At 34.2% G+C, this 18,257-nt stretch overlaps 1 protein-coding gene across 1 annotated transcript in view; it reads left to right on the top strand.

Annotated features, from left to right (window-relative positions):
- LOC149786779 (adhesion G protein-coupled receptor B1-like) overlaps window positions 1-18,257 on the top strand; it is a 59,742-nt gene that overhangs the window by 23,151 nt on the left and 18,334 nt on the right. The window contains exons 6-10 of the mRNA XM_089977287.1: window positions 1,197-1,263; window positions 3,263-3,348; window positions 6,769-6,895; window positions 7,675-7,716; window positions 10,051-10,149. Coding sequence (XP_089833413.1) covers window positions 1,197-1,263; window positions 3,263-3,348; window positions 6,769-6,895; window positions 7,675-7,716; window positions 10,051-10,149 — 421 coding nt within the window. The remainder of the gene's footprint in view (window positions 1-1,196; window positions 1,264-3,262; window positions 3,349-6,768; window positions 6,896-7,674; window positions 7,717-10,050; window positions 10,150-18,257) is intronic.

The raw sequence follows: 18,257 nt of genomic DNA, 5'->3' as shown, positions 1-18,257 counted from the left end.
AAAGTTGTATACCTTGCTTATACATCAGTAATGTGGTTAGTTTATCGAGTACTGTTGGTCACAGAGACACGTGTGTTGATGTGTACATACATCGTGGTATAAAAGACACCAATGTGCCAAACATAGATCATCGTGGCAAACACTCTATACTTGTCTGACTTAAGTTGAGATGTTCATTTATGTCATCAGTTGGTTGGAGAGTCATGCAATTTCAGTGGATGCATCGTGTTGTTTAATGCTAAATAGACACAAGGAGGTCAGATTGATTTAGCTCCTATGACTCATTATACCTTTTGCATTTTGGTTAGTTTATTGGGTACTTGTAGTCACATAAACATGGAAATTGATGTATACGTATTGTTCTTAGTGCAATACCTTTTCATCAAAGTAATTAAATGACATATGTTTCAGTTTGAGGTTCATGAGGTAATGCGACATAGAGGTAGTGGTGACCTTCTTATTATTTTTTAGGTCTCAAATGAGTTACATCTGAGGAGGTTCGAACATACTAATCATATGTTCTGGCATATGCTAGGCTTATCATGATTTTAAGGCTATTCAATGACCTATTGACTTTTAGTGACTTGGATCATTTCCAGCATCACTCATGTAACTGTGAATTTATTTTCCATTCAAAATCAGTATGAGATCATATACTGACAAGACCCTTGGGCACACAATCACAGACACAAAAAACACTTTAGGTTTGATTACTTGATAAATGTGGTATTTTAACTTTTTTAAGATTTTATATTTTTTCGAAGAAAAGTGTCCGAGTAATCCAAAATAATGTACATTTATGTATAGGTTGGTGTGCATTTTTGTTGGCTTTTCTCATCAATATCTATCCCAAAATAAGTGTCTTTATATAGAGATGAATGGTGACAAAGTGTTATGTCAATATTGCCCATAATTGTAGTACTAAATGAGTACTAAAAACTTCATCGAATTTCCACAGGCTGAACATTATCAAATATTCAAAGGAAAGGAGATAGTAGTAAGAAATATTTTCAGAATAATATGATTATTAAGATTAAATTTGTTTTCTTGAATAGAATATCTGTGCAGCAGATCATTTCCTTCAGGAGGTATCTTGCTAGACTTAGGCTGTACAAGTTTTTGACTTTTTTATTATTTGAATGCTGTGTTCCATGTTGCTCACTCTGAGTTTAAAAATTGTTTACCTTGTATTTCAGTTGTTGGCTATCAATAGAGGATGGTCTAATATGGGCATTTGTTGGTCCAGCAGCATTAGTTATTTTGGTAAGAAAGCTATGATTAAATTGCCAAAGAGTGGTACATTGGACACTATTTGTTCATTTAAATGTTTTACTATGTATTAAATTGCCAAAGACTGGTACATTGTTCTTGCTCAGTTTGATTTGTATCATATTATATAAAACATTACACACCAACGAACACGAATGTATGTATTTTTATGTACTTTAATTTGATTTGGATTCAGTTCTAAATCACTTAGTAATTGACTTCAGATTTCGTTCATAGAATATAAACAGCTTTTACATGTTCAGGTTGCACCTCATAAAGAGGGCTGGACCATTGCACAACATTTCTATGGTAAATGTTTTTTCTTGACTTCAAGAAAGCCTTTGATCTAACTGAAATTCTTCTGTGAAGATTGAACTGTTACAAGCTTGATAATTCTTGCTTAAACTTGTTTAGGTCATGCCAAAGCTAAAGGTCTCAGCAAGTAACCATTAGCATTATTAGCCAACAAATTTACATTATTCACTTACTTATTATTCAAGGATCTGTTTTATTTCCTCTCCTATAGTGTATTAATGTAAATAATCTTCCATTAACTAATTAATCCACCAATATAGATGTGTTTGCAGATGTTGCAAAATTGTATTTATTAATGGTTTAAATATTGATGTTATCCAAAACTAAATTATACTTGGATCTTGTTGGATGAGCAAAATGTATAATTTTTTTGACAAAATACAAAAGTAACGGAACCTTGAATTAACTCCTACAATAAATAATAATCAGTTAGAAATTGTCAAACACGAAAAACTTGTAGGTAGATCAGAATTTACAATAGGATGACCATACTGACAAATATCTAAAACACTGTCATCCAAAATTGACATACTCAGAAAAATCAAGACTATTTACCTACATATACTCTCATGCAATACTACAATTCCTTCAGATGTATTGGTAAACTGTACCAAATCTGAGCTTGACAAGATTTATAAATTTCATATAATGGCCGCACGCATGTTTTTTAGATGTGTCTATTGATAATTCATCAAAACCACTGATTGTAGAATAAAATGATTTATAATTTATGAAAGGATTGATTATCTCAAGGTGGTTCTTGTGTATCAACGTCTACATGGAGCCACACCAGACATTCTTTAGAGGGCATATTCATTCTTATTCAATATATCACATGGAAACCTTCATCCACCAAAAACAAGAACAGGCAATTAAAGAAACATTTTCAATACTCTACAAAGTTCTGAAGAACAAACTTACACTGCATGTAAATGCTGCAAACAATATAACAGTATTTATGAAGAGATATAAAGTGTATGTATGTGTTACTAATAGCATATGATATAATTTAGTATCTATGCTACTAAACGCATTTTAAAATAAATAGTAATTACTATTATCTTTTGTATGAAGGAGATTATTATACTTTTCATAACAGTGCCATAGTAGAAAATATTCATTCAATAAATTGGTCGCCCTTTTTGAACAAATAATTATTATCATTGTTATTATTATTACTACTACGTTGGGCATTTAAATTTAAATTGACCTGGAGAGATAAATAAGTTTTCTTAGGAGTACCAACAGTTGGAAAGAAGACGCATTTGAAACAAATAACTTATAATACAACTAAAGATCTCGTTTCCTTGCTATTCTTTTTTTCCAGTTTTAGATGTTAATATGAAATTCTTTTATATAAATTAACTTGTAAAGGCTTATTGACAATCAGAACCAAATTATTACAATCGTAGATCCAGGTCTGCTCTCATAAAATTAATATCCTAATAGATCATGGTATGTACTGTTTGTTCTATTTATGACTTAAGCCAATAGTTTGGATCCTAAATGTGTCAGCATCTGTGTGTTGTAATATATTTATCTTATGGTAATTCAATATTTTCATAAATATTCTATACAGTTGGTAAATCACATGTAAGTTCAAATCTTATTTAGCTAGCACATAATCTGTATTCAGCACCTTGTTTATATAGCTGCTTCTTATTGATTTATTTTTCAGCTTAATTTTATCATCATAATAGTGGTGTTCCAACGGATGTTTAGCTCCTCTGCCATGATGACCAAGTCTGAAAAGCTTAAAGCTAAGTGAGTATAATCTTGTTCCATTAAAAATATGTACTGTTTTTAGATTGTTGGTAGATTAATGTATTATCTTATTGTGTTCATGTGAAGATTTATATATAGATACATGGACTTTGCGTCACCAGTCAAGAATTATATACCAGTTATTGAAGCGCCTTTCTCCAGGTCAAGCACATAGGCCAAATTTGGAATGACCATTTTTTTTTTTTTTTTTTCATTCTATACTATCACGGTACTGGTGTTTTAAGTAAGACTGCCACCTTTATGTTAGGGTGATAATGTCTTTATATCTATATATATATATATAGATATTGTATCTAGTGGGTGGTGGGAGGGGTGGGAAGAGGTTGGAGACTGAAGGGCTTTTCTGAAACGTTGCCTTGTAAACAACCAGCTTCAAGTTATTTCCTTGTTCATCATATATTAGTCCATGGTCCTGGTGTGCTGCGTAATGTCTTGAACCTTATGTTCAGATTCCAGTACACTAAACATTCCACCTATACCAGTGTAATGGGGTTATTGGTGCAAGTGGGAACTTGTTCCTTCATCGCTGGCATGATTGAGCCATGTTTCCTTCGGTCTTTTGTTGTTGTTTTTGGTTTTGGTAGCATTTCTTTTAGCCCTCAAAGGATTGTTTTCCGTGTTCGTTCAATGCAGCATATTCTGGTATGACTTTAAAAGACAGGTACCCGACGTATTACAGAAGGGGTAAAATTCCAAACATTAAAGTTGTATTGATACACACAAGACAGTATTGTGGTTCATTGCAGCCCCTATTGGTAATTGTCTACTAACACCTTTGGGGAACCGAACTGGATTGCCTGGATGAGCTGGTCTTATTCGGTTGGATGAATATGACAGAGGGATGGCATCATGTTTGTTCTATCTGCTCTCATGAAATACCTGAAAATATAGTTTTAAGTGTGTGATATCTTATCTGGCTTAACCCATTTGAATCAAGCATCAAAAATGTTCATCATGGAACCAGCAAAGTGCATTACTTGCAAACAGAGTCATAACCTCCATATATTGCTTCAAACAGTGCAATGGTAAAAGTGTGGTTCCAGGTGGTGAGCAACTGAATAAATGACAAATTCTCTCTTTTGAGCAATATTAAGTTGCAAGAAAAGATTATTGGGTGAAAAGAGATGGAAACAGCAAGTTGTGGAAGTCAGTTTATACACCAGATCAAAAACCTGCAGTGTCATTTTATCAGGTTTGTATGACCCTATGATCTTAAACTAAGTAACAGAAGAAAGCGAAAACCAACAAGATTTTGTAAAATACAACAAATACTTTACCTTCCTGAAAATATACAAAGAACTTACAGTATTGGAAATCAAATCCAAAATAGTCATAAAAGTTATATCACATGTCAAATTCTAACCTTGTTCAAAGAGACTTCACCTTATTGCTTGGAAAGAGAAAATTCTAGCATGATCTGACCTGAGAAATAAGGTTCCGCTCCAATAAACATAACAAACGATCAGTACAAGTGATCAATTTATTTAGCTTTAGCTTCGCCATTGGCAAATCTGAACAGATGCAGGAATCCACAAAAATGATGAAAATGGACCCAACAAAAAAGTATAACAAACAAGAATGCAAAGCATGAAGAACATTTAATGGATACTGGAAAATAAATTGGTTGTGGGTCAAATAGGATCAAAATACAAGAACAATGTTGTTTTCAGTCTGCTTTTATCTGATATATTATGCAACGTATATGGTGGTTCAATGACCTTAAAGGTCAGTCCATGACAGGTGTATACTAAAAGCAAAGACCATTAGGCGTGTTCAAGACAGCTACTGGCAAAAAACTAATGACGAAGGCGAAGGGCCTAATGTTGCAGTAGCACGTGCCTAAATTGCTAAAGCCATTACTAAACTGAATATAGTTCAGAGACATTGTATGTTATACCGGTTATGTTGCACAATCACGAAAACCATTTTTAGATTTTGGACTGGTGTTAATCTAGGTGAAATTGATATCAGTTCACATGGATGCCCTAACTTCATCGGATGTATTGCTGACTACCTTCTGGGTTCAATCAAACAATATTAAATCAAAGTTGTGTATCGTGAATATATAAATATATATATATATATATATATATATATATATATATATATATATATATATATATATATATATATATATATATATATATATATATATATATATATATATATATATATATATATGTTATTTGTCACCGCTGAATTTCCAGTTGAATTGTGCACATTACTTCAAGACCTTCAGATGGATATTTACTGGAAAAAAAATGTTTTGTTAACAGTTGGCATTGCATCTGAAAATCTTAAACTTAGCGCTAAATGTCATTCTGAAAACCATCTATCATTAATATGTGTCAATTATGAAGGTGCATCTGTCCATCTAGTCAAGTGGATTCCTTAGTTTTGCTAATTAACTTGAACGAGCTATTCTTGATGAAAACAAGTCAGTGTCATACATGATAATGCAAAGGAAACTTGTTTAAAGCTCATACATGTAACTATGTAATGAATTCGATGTTCCTCACAACTGCTCTGTCTATCTCATATTTTACTATATGCATATCTGGCCTTGCTCACTTAGATAATGTCAGGCGCTGGATCTAACACCAATCAACACATTTTAAAAGCCCTACTCATCGTTACACTGATTCATTCTTGTCAACTATAAACAGTCTGTGGTTTGTGGTGTTGTGAGTTTAACGCCATTGTTCAACACTTGATATTCCCTATATGGCGGCCAGTATATCTCATAGAGGAAGGACCCAACGAAAACCTTGGGAAGAACCAACTAACCTACAGAATCGTAGTGGAAAGCATTCTTACATACCCTCTTTGGCTGAACTGAAGACTCGAACCCAGGTGGACATAGATTCAATATCAGTGATCTGTAAAGGTGAGTGCCTTAGATCACTCAATCACCTGGGGCCCCGACAATGAACAGTGCTTCTTTTATAAAATGTGGTCAGAAGGGCCATACAGTCACGTGATCCATGTTAAAATCAGAGTTATATACTAAGTGTTCTTATAACAAGGTTCACTGTAGTAATACGGACTGATAAAATGAATGCAACAAAAGGATGTGATGCCACATTATGTTCAGTTGCTTTTAGACAAGTACTAAATTTATGGGAAGCAGTGAAAACAACAAAACACAACAATTTAAAGAGTTATGTGACTTTACTGATCTCTTCAGAAGATGGGTAGTGATATGCTGTGTGGCTTTATAGTGAGAAACATCTGTATTTACATTACCATAATATGGGGTAGCGCCTATATATATTTCAAGATGAGGTAAATCTAACTAAAACTAAAATATATGTATTATATTTGAATGTTGTAATGAATCATCACCGAACATTTTGTCTTGAATTTTCATATTTATTTGTTCTTATTTTCTCTACCTAGAACCGCTGTTCGAAGTCTTTGCGTTCTTTTGCCCATCACAGGAATCACATGGGTGTTTGGAATATTGTCAGTCAATGAAGATCTGGTTGTCTTCCAATATGTGTTTGCAATAATAAACTCCTTGCAGGTATGCATGAATGAATAGTCACTTAAAAAATGTTTAGTATGAATTTAATGTCTTTTTACCAGAACATCATTTTTGCTTGTTCATATAGGTGATACTATAATTTGTATTTTTAGTATCATTTAGTGCATTATTTGGGAATATAGACTTTTCTGAGTACACCAGATTCATTTGTTAAAATATTGTTTGAAAATTTCAGTTTATTCATGGATATGATACATCTGAATAGATATAACAGAGAAATGTGTGTGTGTGATTAGGATTTTTACTGTAGCTTTAACAATTGTTAAGTCATATCGCTATGATGTCTGCAGTGTGGCAGTTTATAGTGATGTCTAGCACTGGGGCATCAAGCCGCAGACATGTAGCATGATGTCCCACCCAGTCACATTATCCTGACACCAGGCCGACCAGTCCTAACACTAATCTGTTAATGCTGAGCGACAAGAGAGGCAGCTATTAGTACCATTTTTGTAAGTCTTTGGTATGACTCGGCTGGGGTTCAAGCCCACGACCTCCCGCTTCCGAGGTGGGCGCTCTAACAACTACGCCAACGGAGCGGTTGACAGATAAATAAGATAATTGGTGCAAACATAATGTTACATAATTTGCAGTATTTATATTTTGGCTAGTTATTGTTTTCTTCTTTTATGTTTGAATTAAAGATGAGTATTGCCACAAACACTGAATCCAGAAATGTCATTTTGGTGAAACGGGTTTATTGTATACACTTTTGTGTGCATAGTATTGTCATGTTAAATTGTTTCTCTTTCAATTTTCAGGGACTTTTCATTTTCTTGTTCCATTGCGTCTTCAATCATCACGTAAGTTCAAAATAAATGCGCTTTTATGAATATTAAGTCTCTAATCTGAATGCATGTAAACACGATGCTTATATTAAAGCACTATCTTTAGAATCAACCACTTGCTTCATGGACATGTTTTTGTACAGTTCAGTTTTGCTCTAGACACAAACCCTTTGATAAGTAGCAATAACACCTTAGCTTCAGATAATAAAAAATGAGTATATTTTGGCTGATTTTAAGCAAATAAATTCAGAATATTGTTTATTTCATTTATTTATCTGCACATGTGTACCTATATTTGATCGGTTTTAACTTCATGAATATTTTTAAAAAATACTGTCCAGGATCAAGGCATATATATAATATGTGTAGCATTTTCCTACTTTTAAATTCAAGTAAAATGTCTTGTGAATTGATCGAAACAAGACTATATAAAACTGATGATGACTTTTGTATGCCTGCATAAGAAGGAACATACTACATTGTGATGTCGCCAAATTGGTTTCCACGCAATAGTTTTAGTTGTCCACCTTCTATAGTTACCAAACTGTGTTGATGTTTCCATTCGGAGTTCGGAAGAACCTGTCAATCTCAGGGTCAGAAGGGCAAATGTCAAGGTTTTTGTGACTGATTAAAGAGATTAGTTTCCACACCATAACAGTGGTTCCTTTAATCAACGGTTACCAACATTTATGAAGAGCTTTCAAATGGTGTATGGATAAATCATATTGGTTTTTGAATCAAAGGGCTAAGTCATGTACTAAAATGTAAAACAAAATGGTTGCTGCATAGAAGCAGAAGCTTATGGGAAGATACTTCAATTAAACCGTGTAAATATCTCGCACTTGAGGTAATTTAGAAGCTATTGAGTTTTGGGTCCAAACGTCAACGAACAGGGTCTCTGAAAGAAGATAAATTGTTTCCAAGCAAAAACAGTGGGTTTGCATCTCAGACCATTCCCAAACCATGTGATGGCTTGCACTTACAGTAAGAAAGAAACCTATCGATATGAGGATCAAAAGACCAAATGACATGTTCACTCCAAAAAAAAGAAAATGGTGTCAGTACATAAATAGAATTTACCTACATCGAGACTATTCAATTTTAAATAGATATTACCATATATTGAAATAAAAAGGGCATCCAAGTGGCATATTTTGCAGAGTTGAGAAGACTTCATATATAGAATTGACTGGTTCAAACAGGTAGCAAACACATCTTTTGATTTCATTCACACTTTATGTTAGCAAGACCATTGACTATCACACTTGCAAGAATAACATGGCCATATTTTACGGGACTTTCCCATAACTGACTTAATATGCGTACATAATTCAGAAGCAACAGCAGGCGGGGCCCCGAGTGGCCGAGTGGTCTAACGCGCTCACCGTTACGGATCACTGCCATCTCACCTCTGTCTGCGTGGGTTCGAGTCTAGGATTCGGCCAATGTGGGTATGTGAGAAAGCTTGCCAGTTGCTTCTCGAGGGTCGTTGGTTCTTTCCGGGGACTTCCCGGTTTCTTCCTCCACCATTAATACTGGCCGCCATGTATAGCCTATCGTGTGCTGAAAAATGGCGTTAAACCCTACAACAACAACAACAAGCAACAGCAGCTCTGTTGATGGAGTGTCAAACTGGTTATCCCAGGATTGCTAATTTTTTACCCGTTCAGGTCAACCGTCTTTGTGTATCCTTAAGAACAGCACATGCCACCCCCTTACTTGGTATAATATTTCCTAAAATGTGTTGAAAATGTTAAAAATTAAACAACAATGCAGAATTCTTGCATTTCACAATGCTCCGACCATTGTTTGAATGGTGACAGGGCATAATGGCAATGTATATAAGTGATAAAATTGTATGGTTTCTTGAGTGTCCTTTATATATAAATTTCACTGTATTCTGTGACTAAAAGCAAGCTGACTGAATATCTGTTTTTTTTAGCTGTTTCTCTAACTTCCTTGTGTATGGAAATTCGATGGGTGGCAATACAATTATTCTTGGAGATTTCAGTTGTCACTTTGACTGTCCTGAAAATCCAAACACTTTAAAACTTCTAGATTATATTCACACTTTCCCTACAACCCTCCGCCCTTCCTTCTTTGCTACTAAAATAAACCTCCATATGATAAGTGGAACCAAAGTAATGCATGACATCCCAGTAAACCTAGCATCTTTGTTTTGTTTTGTAATTTCATGGTGTTTGTGTAATCTTGTTGTCCTATATTTTTATATGTTGTATAATATTGTAAAGCACTCAGGTCTTCTAAAGATTAGGAGCTGTGCTAGGTTCACATTATTATTATCATCAATGATATTATTGTAAACATTGCCTCATCTTTTTCTTAAAGCTAAAGGAAGCCATAAAGCAAATTAATGCTAAAAGAAGGCGCAGCCAGGTATCTATTTCAACGACTCTAAAGAGTCTTTCACGCAGCTCTGGACCAAACGTAAGTATTAAAGGTGGATGTACTTTACAAACTTCACAATGTTTGTAAGATGGTAAGGGCTGTTCCAGTAAACCATATATCCCCGGGGACGGCACTTCAAAAAAAACTTCTGTAGGAGGTTGTGTTTCAGGCTATTTTGATTCTGATAGTGGAAGGTTGGTTAGGAAAATCACTTATATTGTGGGTTGTGTTAACAAAATGAGACATCGTTGCTGGGGTTGTCAGGAAAAATAACAAACCGAATATATATTTAAAATCGCACCTAACCCCCTCCTAGTAGTCTAACGTTTATAAAACATTGGGTCAGAAAATCATGTCAGTACACGTGAATGCACGTAATTTGTACGAATTCGCCTACTTCTAAAGTAGTGATACGCGTTCCGCAAATTACGGCAACGTCGCGGATATAAAATATGTGTTTTGCGCAGTATGCAATTTTTATTAAACTTTCAACTTTAAAAGTGCATTTTGCGACATAACTGCAGCACTTGTTGCTACATCCAGATAGCTGCATACTTCGATTCGACATGACTGGCTGTTAAACTAAATTTGATTGGTTTATTGGGCCCTGGAACAAGCATTTATGGCACTTTTAACCTTATTTTCATCATGGAAGTTTTACAAATGTGTGTTTCAATTAAGGTCCACACGTAAAACCAAAATGGCGGAATTACAACAGGGTTTGTATTCAGACGACGTTTTCAGTCGGCAAATACTGGCTGGTGATAGCTATGATGACAATGAATTTCATGTATATCAGTCTGTTGGACATCGGGAAAATGTCTATTGAAATACCAGTGTGTGATTTTGATACCAAAATTGATGTTGAATGCGATGTTGAATGCGAGTCTGATGTACGTGTGGGATGGACAATATGTCGCTTATATTTATTTAAGATACCCATGTCTGAACAAGCACAGTATGGGAATGTTGGACTTAAACCATAATACAGCATTATGAAAGAGAAAAAGTCTGGCATAAGAGGCAGCAAAGCACTGATTCAAGGAAGTGAATCTTTGGCAGAGTTCATGTTAGTGAAAACTCAAGGGTCTCGGAAATGCTTAATCACGCGTATTTGGATGCCATTTTTTTTATTGGGGACGCAGAAAATCACTTAGGCAAGAGTCATCCGTACGCATGTAATAGGTGGGCGGAAAAATTCAAAGACTTGCCAGTTCTGCTTTAGCCACCTGCTTATTTGGAAAATGTGTTAATCTATTAGCTGTGCTGATATTTGCAATGACATAATTTAGTGGCTGAGAGCTCCTCCCCGGACATTTCACCATTATAAGAGTATATCAAACGAACATGCTCCAGTATTTGGGCGGCAAGATCAAAGGTTTTGACCTGCAGCTGCGTCGGAAAATCTACTGATATTTACAGTGCTTGAAATCAGAGGCAAAAAGACACAGATATGTATATGTGGTCATTTATAACAGTACATCATATTAACAACTTTAGCTTTCATTATTGTGTTCATATCCGAGTGTAGCGGAGTAAGCAGTGCACGTGACCTCGGACTCATGACATGTTGAGACTTAGACTTGAATGAGTATTTTTGGTTTCAACCACAAACTGACGGAGATTGTAACGACATTCAGGAGAGTGCTGAAGTTGTTAGAATTGATAGTTTGGATGGGACAGTAGCCAAGTGTAAGAAAGTGTGTGATGCCTAGCTTTGTGCTTTGAATGTGACCTTTTTTGGATTGACAAAATTCAGACTCTGATGGACAAACAAGAGCTATGTCAGTGTTATAAAGAATGTAGAAATTAAACTCAATGGCAACCAATAGTTATTATAATATGCATAGGTTTATGGGATGAGATTGCAACTTTTGCTGGTGGGACTCTTATTTTTGCCAAATTATTTAAAATCCGAGTGAGACCTCTGGAAAACATTTCTTTTTGGAACACAGATATCCAAGAGAGAATACCAATGGGGCCATACCTGTGAGATTTTGAAAAATGCACAGCCATAAAGAACAGTAACTTGTTCAAGCTAGTTATGCATATGCGTTTCAGACAGCTGGCAATGCAAGGAGTTCTCAGCACAGAATGCTATTTGTACACAGAACAGGAGGATCATATTATATTCAGAAACAATTAAAATTAACAGATTAATGCTCATAGGGAACATAAGAGAATCCCCATACAACATAATTACGTGTGTGTAGATCACTAGTTAGCCGAACCACTATGGCAACAAAAGAAGATCGAGACAAACTTTCACATCATGCAGATGTATTACCAAATGAAGTACATGCTCTCTATGTGCAAAAAGTGAATGACATTAAACATAAGAGATTGACTGATCTGTGTAAACTGAAAGCAAGATGGATAAAATATGTCCTGTTTGTGTTCGGTTCTTCCTATGTATATTTTGATCATGGTGATATTTTCTGCAGACTTTTTGGCACTTAGTTCCAAGCCATCATTTGGTATTTGTATTACAAATTGGATTACTATTATCTATTACACAACATTTGGAAGCAGTGGCAATAACTAATGAAATTGGTGACAAAATACTTGATGTTATTCTGATATATAGATTCTTAACTACACTACTAATCTGTTCATCCTGATTCTTTTTTACCATCTCCTTTAGTTTTACTGGTACCAGTACTTTTAATAAATTGTAGCTTATATTTTCTTGCAATCTAAATATTGGTAATCAAGTATTATTGTTAAAAGGTAAAATGTGCTTAGTTTTGTTGTAAAGTCTAACAATATGAATTGGCAAGGGACTAAAGTAAAAAGCGGATCAACTTTATGTGTGCAGAAACTATTGCCATATTACAGTATTGTTAGAAACAACAGAAAAGTTGTACAAGATGTATTTTGCATTTGGCATTAAAGTCTCACATTAAATAACAATTGAAGTAGCCATGATAGTAAGTGTAGGATGCAACTGTACTAATTTCACCTTTGGAATATTAAAATCTTGAATGTGACAGAGGAACATAGCTCCAAAATACACACATCAATTTTAGAACCTGTTCATTGACTATGAATCAAGTATATAATCCGAGTCCAACTGAATTGTTGGAAACATTTTAATTCTTTTAACAACATCGTAATTAGCTGTCAGATATGGAGCAAGCCTATGGTCTTTCTGCCATCCCAACCAAGACCCCACCACAACCTCGTGACCATGCCCAATGACACCACAGTAATAATCGCTATACAACTAGAGATGACATCTGAGTATTTTGATTTCCGTAGAGCCTTAACAGAGTGAAACAGTAAGACAAAGTGACAGATATTTAAGCGTTAGGAACATATTTAACAATGGCTATTCCTCCCGCCACCACTTCCTCAATGGAGATTACACACACACAAAAGTTAGAGTAAATCCTGAAATCCTGGCAGCATCCCTGCAAGGGAGATAACTTGATTATTGTATTTGATTTTATTGGTTTCTGGTTATCCCATGGTATTAATGTTACTTGAACATTATCTTACAGTGTGTCCAGTCAGCATGGTCCAAAAATGCTTACAACCACTCAGAGTTGTTGAAGGACTCACGTTACTACAGATACGAAAGAATGAGGACCATACTATAAATCAGTGAAGATAAAATAGAATATATATGGGTTTGACTGTCCCTGATTGGTTGATAAAGGAAATACAAGATTTTAGTAAAAATGATATTTTGAGAGCTTTACTGCTAGTAACTGAAAAAAGTGAGGGAAATTGTTTTATTAACATAATTTTTGTCCCTTTAAAGAACTTTGTTTGGAAGACTCGTTACTGAAATCAGCAGCTGACGTTTTGGTGCAGCACTGAAAGTACACATTTCCAATTTGTGTAGATGTTATGGCTTTCTTTTCACAAAAGCTGTCGTCATACATGTACTGATACAAATTTGATCATGAGCACTTAAAATTTGAAGTTACTGAATCATGTTTGCACAGTTTTATAGGGGTAACTGAATTAGTACAGCGAGTCCTGAATTCTTGAGTTTTGTGCAGAAACATGGAAGCCAAACAGAATACATCCAGAAATGTAGAGGTTTTCCATCTTGAATTTAGTTTCCCTGTTGCATTTTACATTGATATGCATATTCACAGACAATTAGTATAGAAGTAGGAAAAGTAAGAGACAAAATTTAGATAGATTTCAAAGACAAGACAGACAGTATGTGGGGGGACAAGATCATAAGAACAGGTCGGAATGGAGAAGTATACTAAAAGCAATAATGAGTAGAAGTGTGACTCTCCTTCTGGTTATATCTGTTCTGGTTTGTTCCTGTCCATTCTGGTGATTATGTCCAATGAATCAGTATGGTTGGAAAAACAAATTGGCAAATTGTGCAGATTATGATTACCGATATACACTGTACTTCTGCCTGAGAGATGTGAATAATTTTATTTCTTAGTTTGTTGATTCTGATTGTTGTCCAATTTAAATGCATCATTGAAAAACATTGATGCATTCTCATCCTTTGTTACAAATATTTATTACAGATGCATATCTCCAGATATTGGTGAATATAGCTTAAATAAGTTATAACAGTTATATTTGGAACAATGGACAATGTTTTAGAAACTTTAAGTGAGCTAAAATGTAAACTTTTCGGCAGCGTGTGATGCAGGATTGCTTAAAACTTCTCCATCTCATATGCCCACCATGAAATATCTATTTATACAAACGGATGATGACTTTTTGGTAACTGTCAGAAAGGCATAATTGACGTTATTTAAAGGTCTACAAAAATTACTAGAGTCAGAATTTATAAAATCATACAGCTGTGGCAAAAATGATGGACTAGTACCTTTACTGTTGTTGCCACAGTTGATTAGTTGGTTGATTTAGTTTGGCTTGGTTTGTTTTTCTTTTTGGGGGTTGGGGTAACAATATATTAGGTGGAGGAAGAACCCCGAAAGACCACCAACCCAAACTGGTTGATCTGTGACAAAAACTCGCACTGTGAGATGTGCAAGTGATGTAAAAGCAAGCTCCTTAATACACTTGGGTATATAGAGCCTATGTTGATTTGATGTTTATCTCCAACTTCCAAAGTCATTTAGACAGGAGATCTCGGGTTTCGATAGATCATTATGGCCTTTACACCATTTTCAGATGAAATGAATCTATATATGGCAACCAGTTTTCATGTTAAAGGAAATCCAAGTACTTTACAGACACGAAACACCACTTATGTAGAACTGATGACCTTCCACAAGTAACTGACAACATTCTCAATTACACATTGGATGCAAGTAATCACATGACAAGCATCTTGTACCACTCGGCCATAGAAGTCCCTCAGATCTGTATCACATACTAGCATCTTATACATCTCTGCCATGAAAGCCCATCAGGCCATAGGTATAAGTCTCATATGAAAGACTAGAAGTGGGAGATAGAACCTGCAACACCTGGAATGAAAGTGTAGAATGTTACTGCTAGGCCAACAGTGATGATGATGATGATGCCCTTGTCAATACAGTTAACTGCAATGACATTGATTTTACGATTACTCTGGGAAAAATGATGCATTGACTTTCATCCATTTTTAAAAATATAATTAATGATATAAAAAATTTTGACTTCCAATATTTCTTTTCTTTTTTCAAACTTTATATTAGTCTTGCAACAAGCATAAAAATAAGACATTGGTAACTGAAATATGTGTTCTTACAAGAGATGATATAGTGTAAAAGTTGGCAGAAATAATGTAACATCACTTTCACAGGCATTAATAGGGTTTGTTTTCTGACAAATCATGTATTATAAGTTTACCAAAACATTTATTTAAAAAAATAATAATAACAAGGAATCATAGAATCTGACCGCACATTTAAAGCAATACAAGATTCAACTATTATTCTAATAAAAAGCAGCATGCCTGAGAACAAAGAAAAATAGCAAAACATAGTGATCACTTTAGTAAACACACAGTTCAGTTTAGTAAGGATACAAATTCATGATTCCTGTATTAGAATACAAATCCCTATTATAAAATCTGTATTCATGGATATTAAATTAGTAGGTATTAAGGGACTGTTCAGTGACATATGCAAATAATACGCCATCATGAAAATTTGATTTCACAGTATCGGAGACATACATGGCTGAGAGACAAACAAACAAAAGGAGAAAAGATTGATATAATGAATGAATACAAATACAAATATGCAGTAGATTATATGTACTATAATAATTCAGTAGATTACCTCCAGCCAGCTGGCATTTAAATTGCTTCTGTCCCCAACCCAATATTAAAATCGCTTCTACTGCCCACTAACCCATAGCCAGAAATTATGTTAAAAAATATGCTTCTGCAGGAGGCAGTGTTTTTCGATTAAAATATATCTGACGGTGGATCATAAATTTTTTAAATTGCTTCCGTTGTGGGTTGGTTGAATTTGAAAAAACCTTCCCCCGCGGGTATATGTTTTACTGGAACAGCCCTAACTAAGAATAAGTCCTCTTCTATAAGACTGTAGACCATATTTGAAGGCAAACAAAGTCTATGTTAGAGGCTAGTTTTTTTACCTGTCAAAGATACATTTTTTTTATTAAATACTCCATACATAATCCATCTTTAATCATTATATACAAAATATGCAGTATCTTGTGAGATTGAGCAGTTTTAAATATCATACACGTTCAATATTAGCTACGTTCCAAATAAGGAAAATACTTTGCGGAGTGTACAATGACAAAGCAACACGCTATTGTTCACCATCTTACCAATTACCTTTTTAGATGTTCTAGTCTTTTTTTTCAAGGAACCTCCATACAAAATCAAACGTCAAATGTGAACTAAAAATGAACATTAGTGACCCATTTCCAGTTGTAGTTCTCTTTTTCATGCATTTTGTCTGTATCCTTGATTAAAACAAGATATAGAATAGTGTTCCTATCTCAGTGATATCAGCTCTAAGATGTTCTATTTTTAGATGTGAGGAATTCGTATTGGAATGGTTTAGCTGTTTGTATAAATATATATAAGTACAATTTTCTTTTTAGCATTACACTTTTCAGTTGGTGAAATTTACTTTCATAGAACAATAATATATTTTGTGAACTATAAACTGGTTTAAAGTTAGGACTTTTCTGGAGTATATATTGAAAAGATTATTGTTTTATACTAACTAATGTGGTGAACTCATTCTTGGTTCTAATCATGCTCCTAACCCGTACGAAATGTTCCACATGGATTGGATATGGAATCCAAACATACTTCTACAGACATATCCATATGGACATTTTTATTCTATAGCTGAACCACTCTTATGGATTTCAGTGTATCCATATGGAAATGTTATGGATTCCGTTCGTGCTCTATGAAAATCCCACGAAATATGTAAATTAGTCCATGAGATCTGTAGGTTGTCCATATGGAATTTGTGAATAGTCCATATGGAATTTGTAAATATTCCATATGGAATTTGATAATAGTCCATCCCATACGAAATTTTCTAGGCGTATTTAAAGCGGATTTCAAACGGGTTTTTTATGCGCTTTCTGCCTAAACCATAAATAAATCTTCTTCAGATTTATATTAAACTTCCTAATGATTATTTGACATCATTTGGAATCAGTGATAAATATTCACAATAATTTTTAAAATGGATTATTTTGACATACGTTATCAAATATGACATAGGTTTTTCTTGACCTCATTTTCTTTCATTGCATACAAAACTTAATCCATGATCGCATCACTCAAGTCTTTTTCATTTTACTGAAACGTTTGATGAGATTTGAAAATGTGGTGAGATCTTGCTAATATTTCACTGAAATATTTGTGAAGTTTCACAAAAAATTTGACTAAAACATTTATGAGACTTCACTAAAATTTTGATCATTATATAGTATTTTACTGAAGTTTCAGTAGTTTTTCAGATATTTAGAAGGTATCAAATTAATAATTGACATGAATTAAACATGACTTTATTAACAAAGGTGATATTAAGTGTGCATGAAAACAAATATACAGATGTTGTAATTATATGACATCCAAGGCAAGAGATATGGGAGTTAATAATAATAATAATGACTTTATTTAGAGACGGTAGCTGAATTAGTTACAGAACTAATCTACCTTAAAGCCTTCTATATGTTATGTAAAATATATTCGACATGATGTGAAGAAT

This window comes from Sinohyriopsis cumingii, chromosome 12 (genome assembly GCF_028554795.1).
Source record: "Sinohyriopsis cumingii isolate HCF-2022 chromosome 12, ASM2855479v2, whole genome shotgun sequence".
Lineage (NCBI taxonomy): Eukaryota > Metazoa > Mollusca > Bivalvia > Unionida > Unionidae > Sinohyriopsis > Sinohyriopsis cumingii.
The sequence above is the reverse complement of the archived record's forward strand: the minus strand, read 5'-3'. Positions and strand labels throughout refer to the sequence as shown.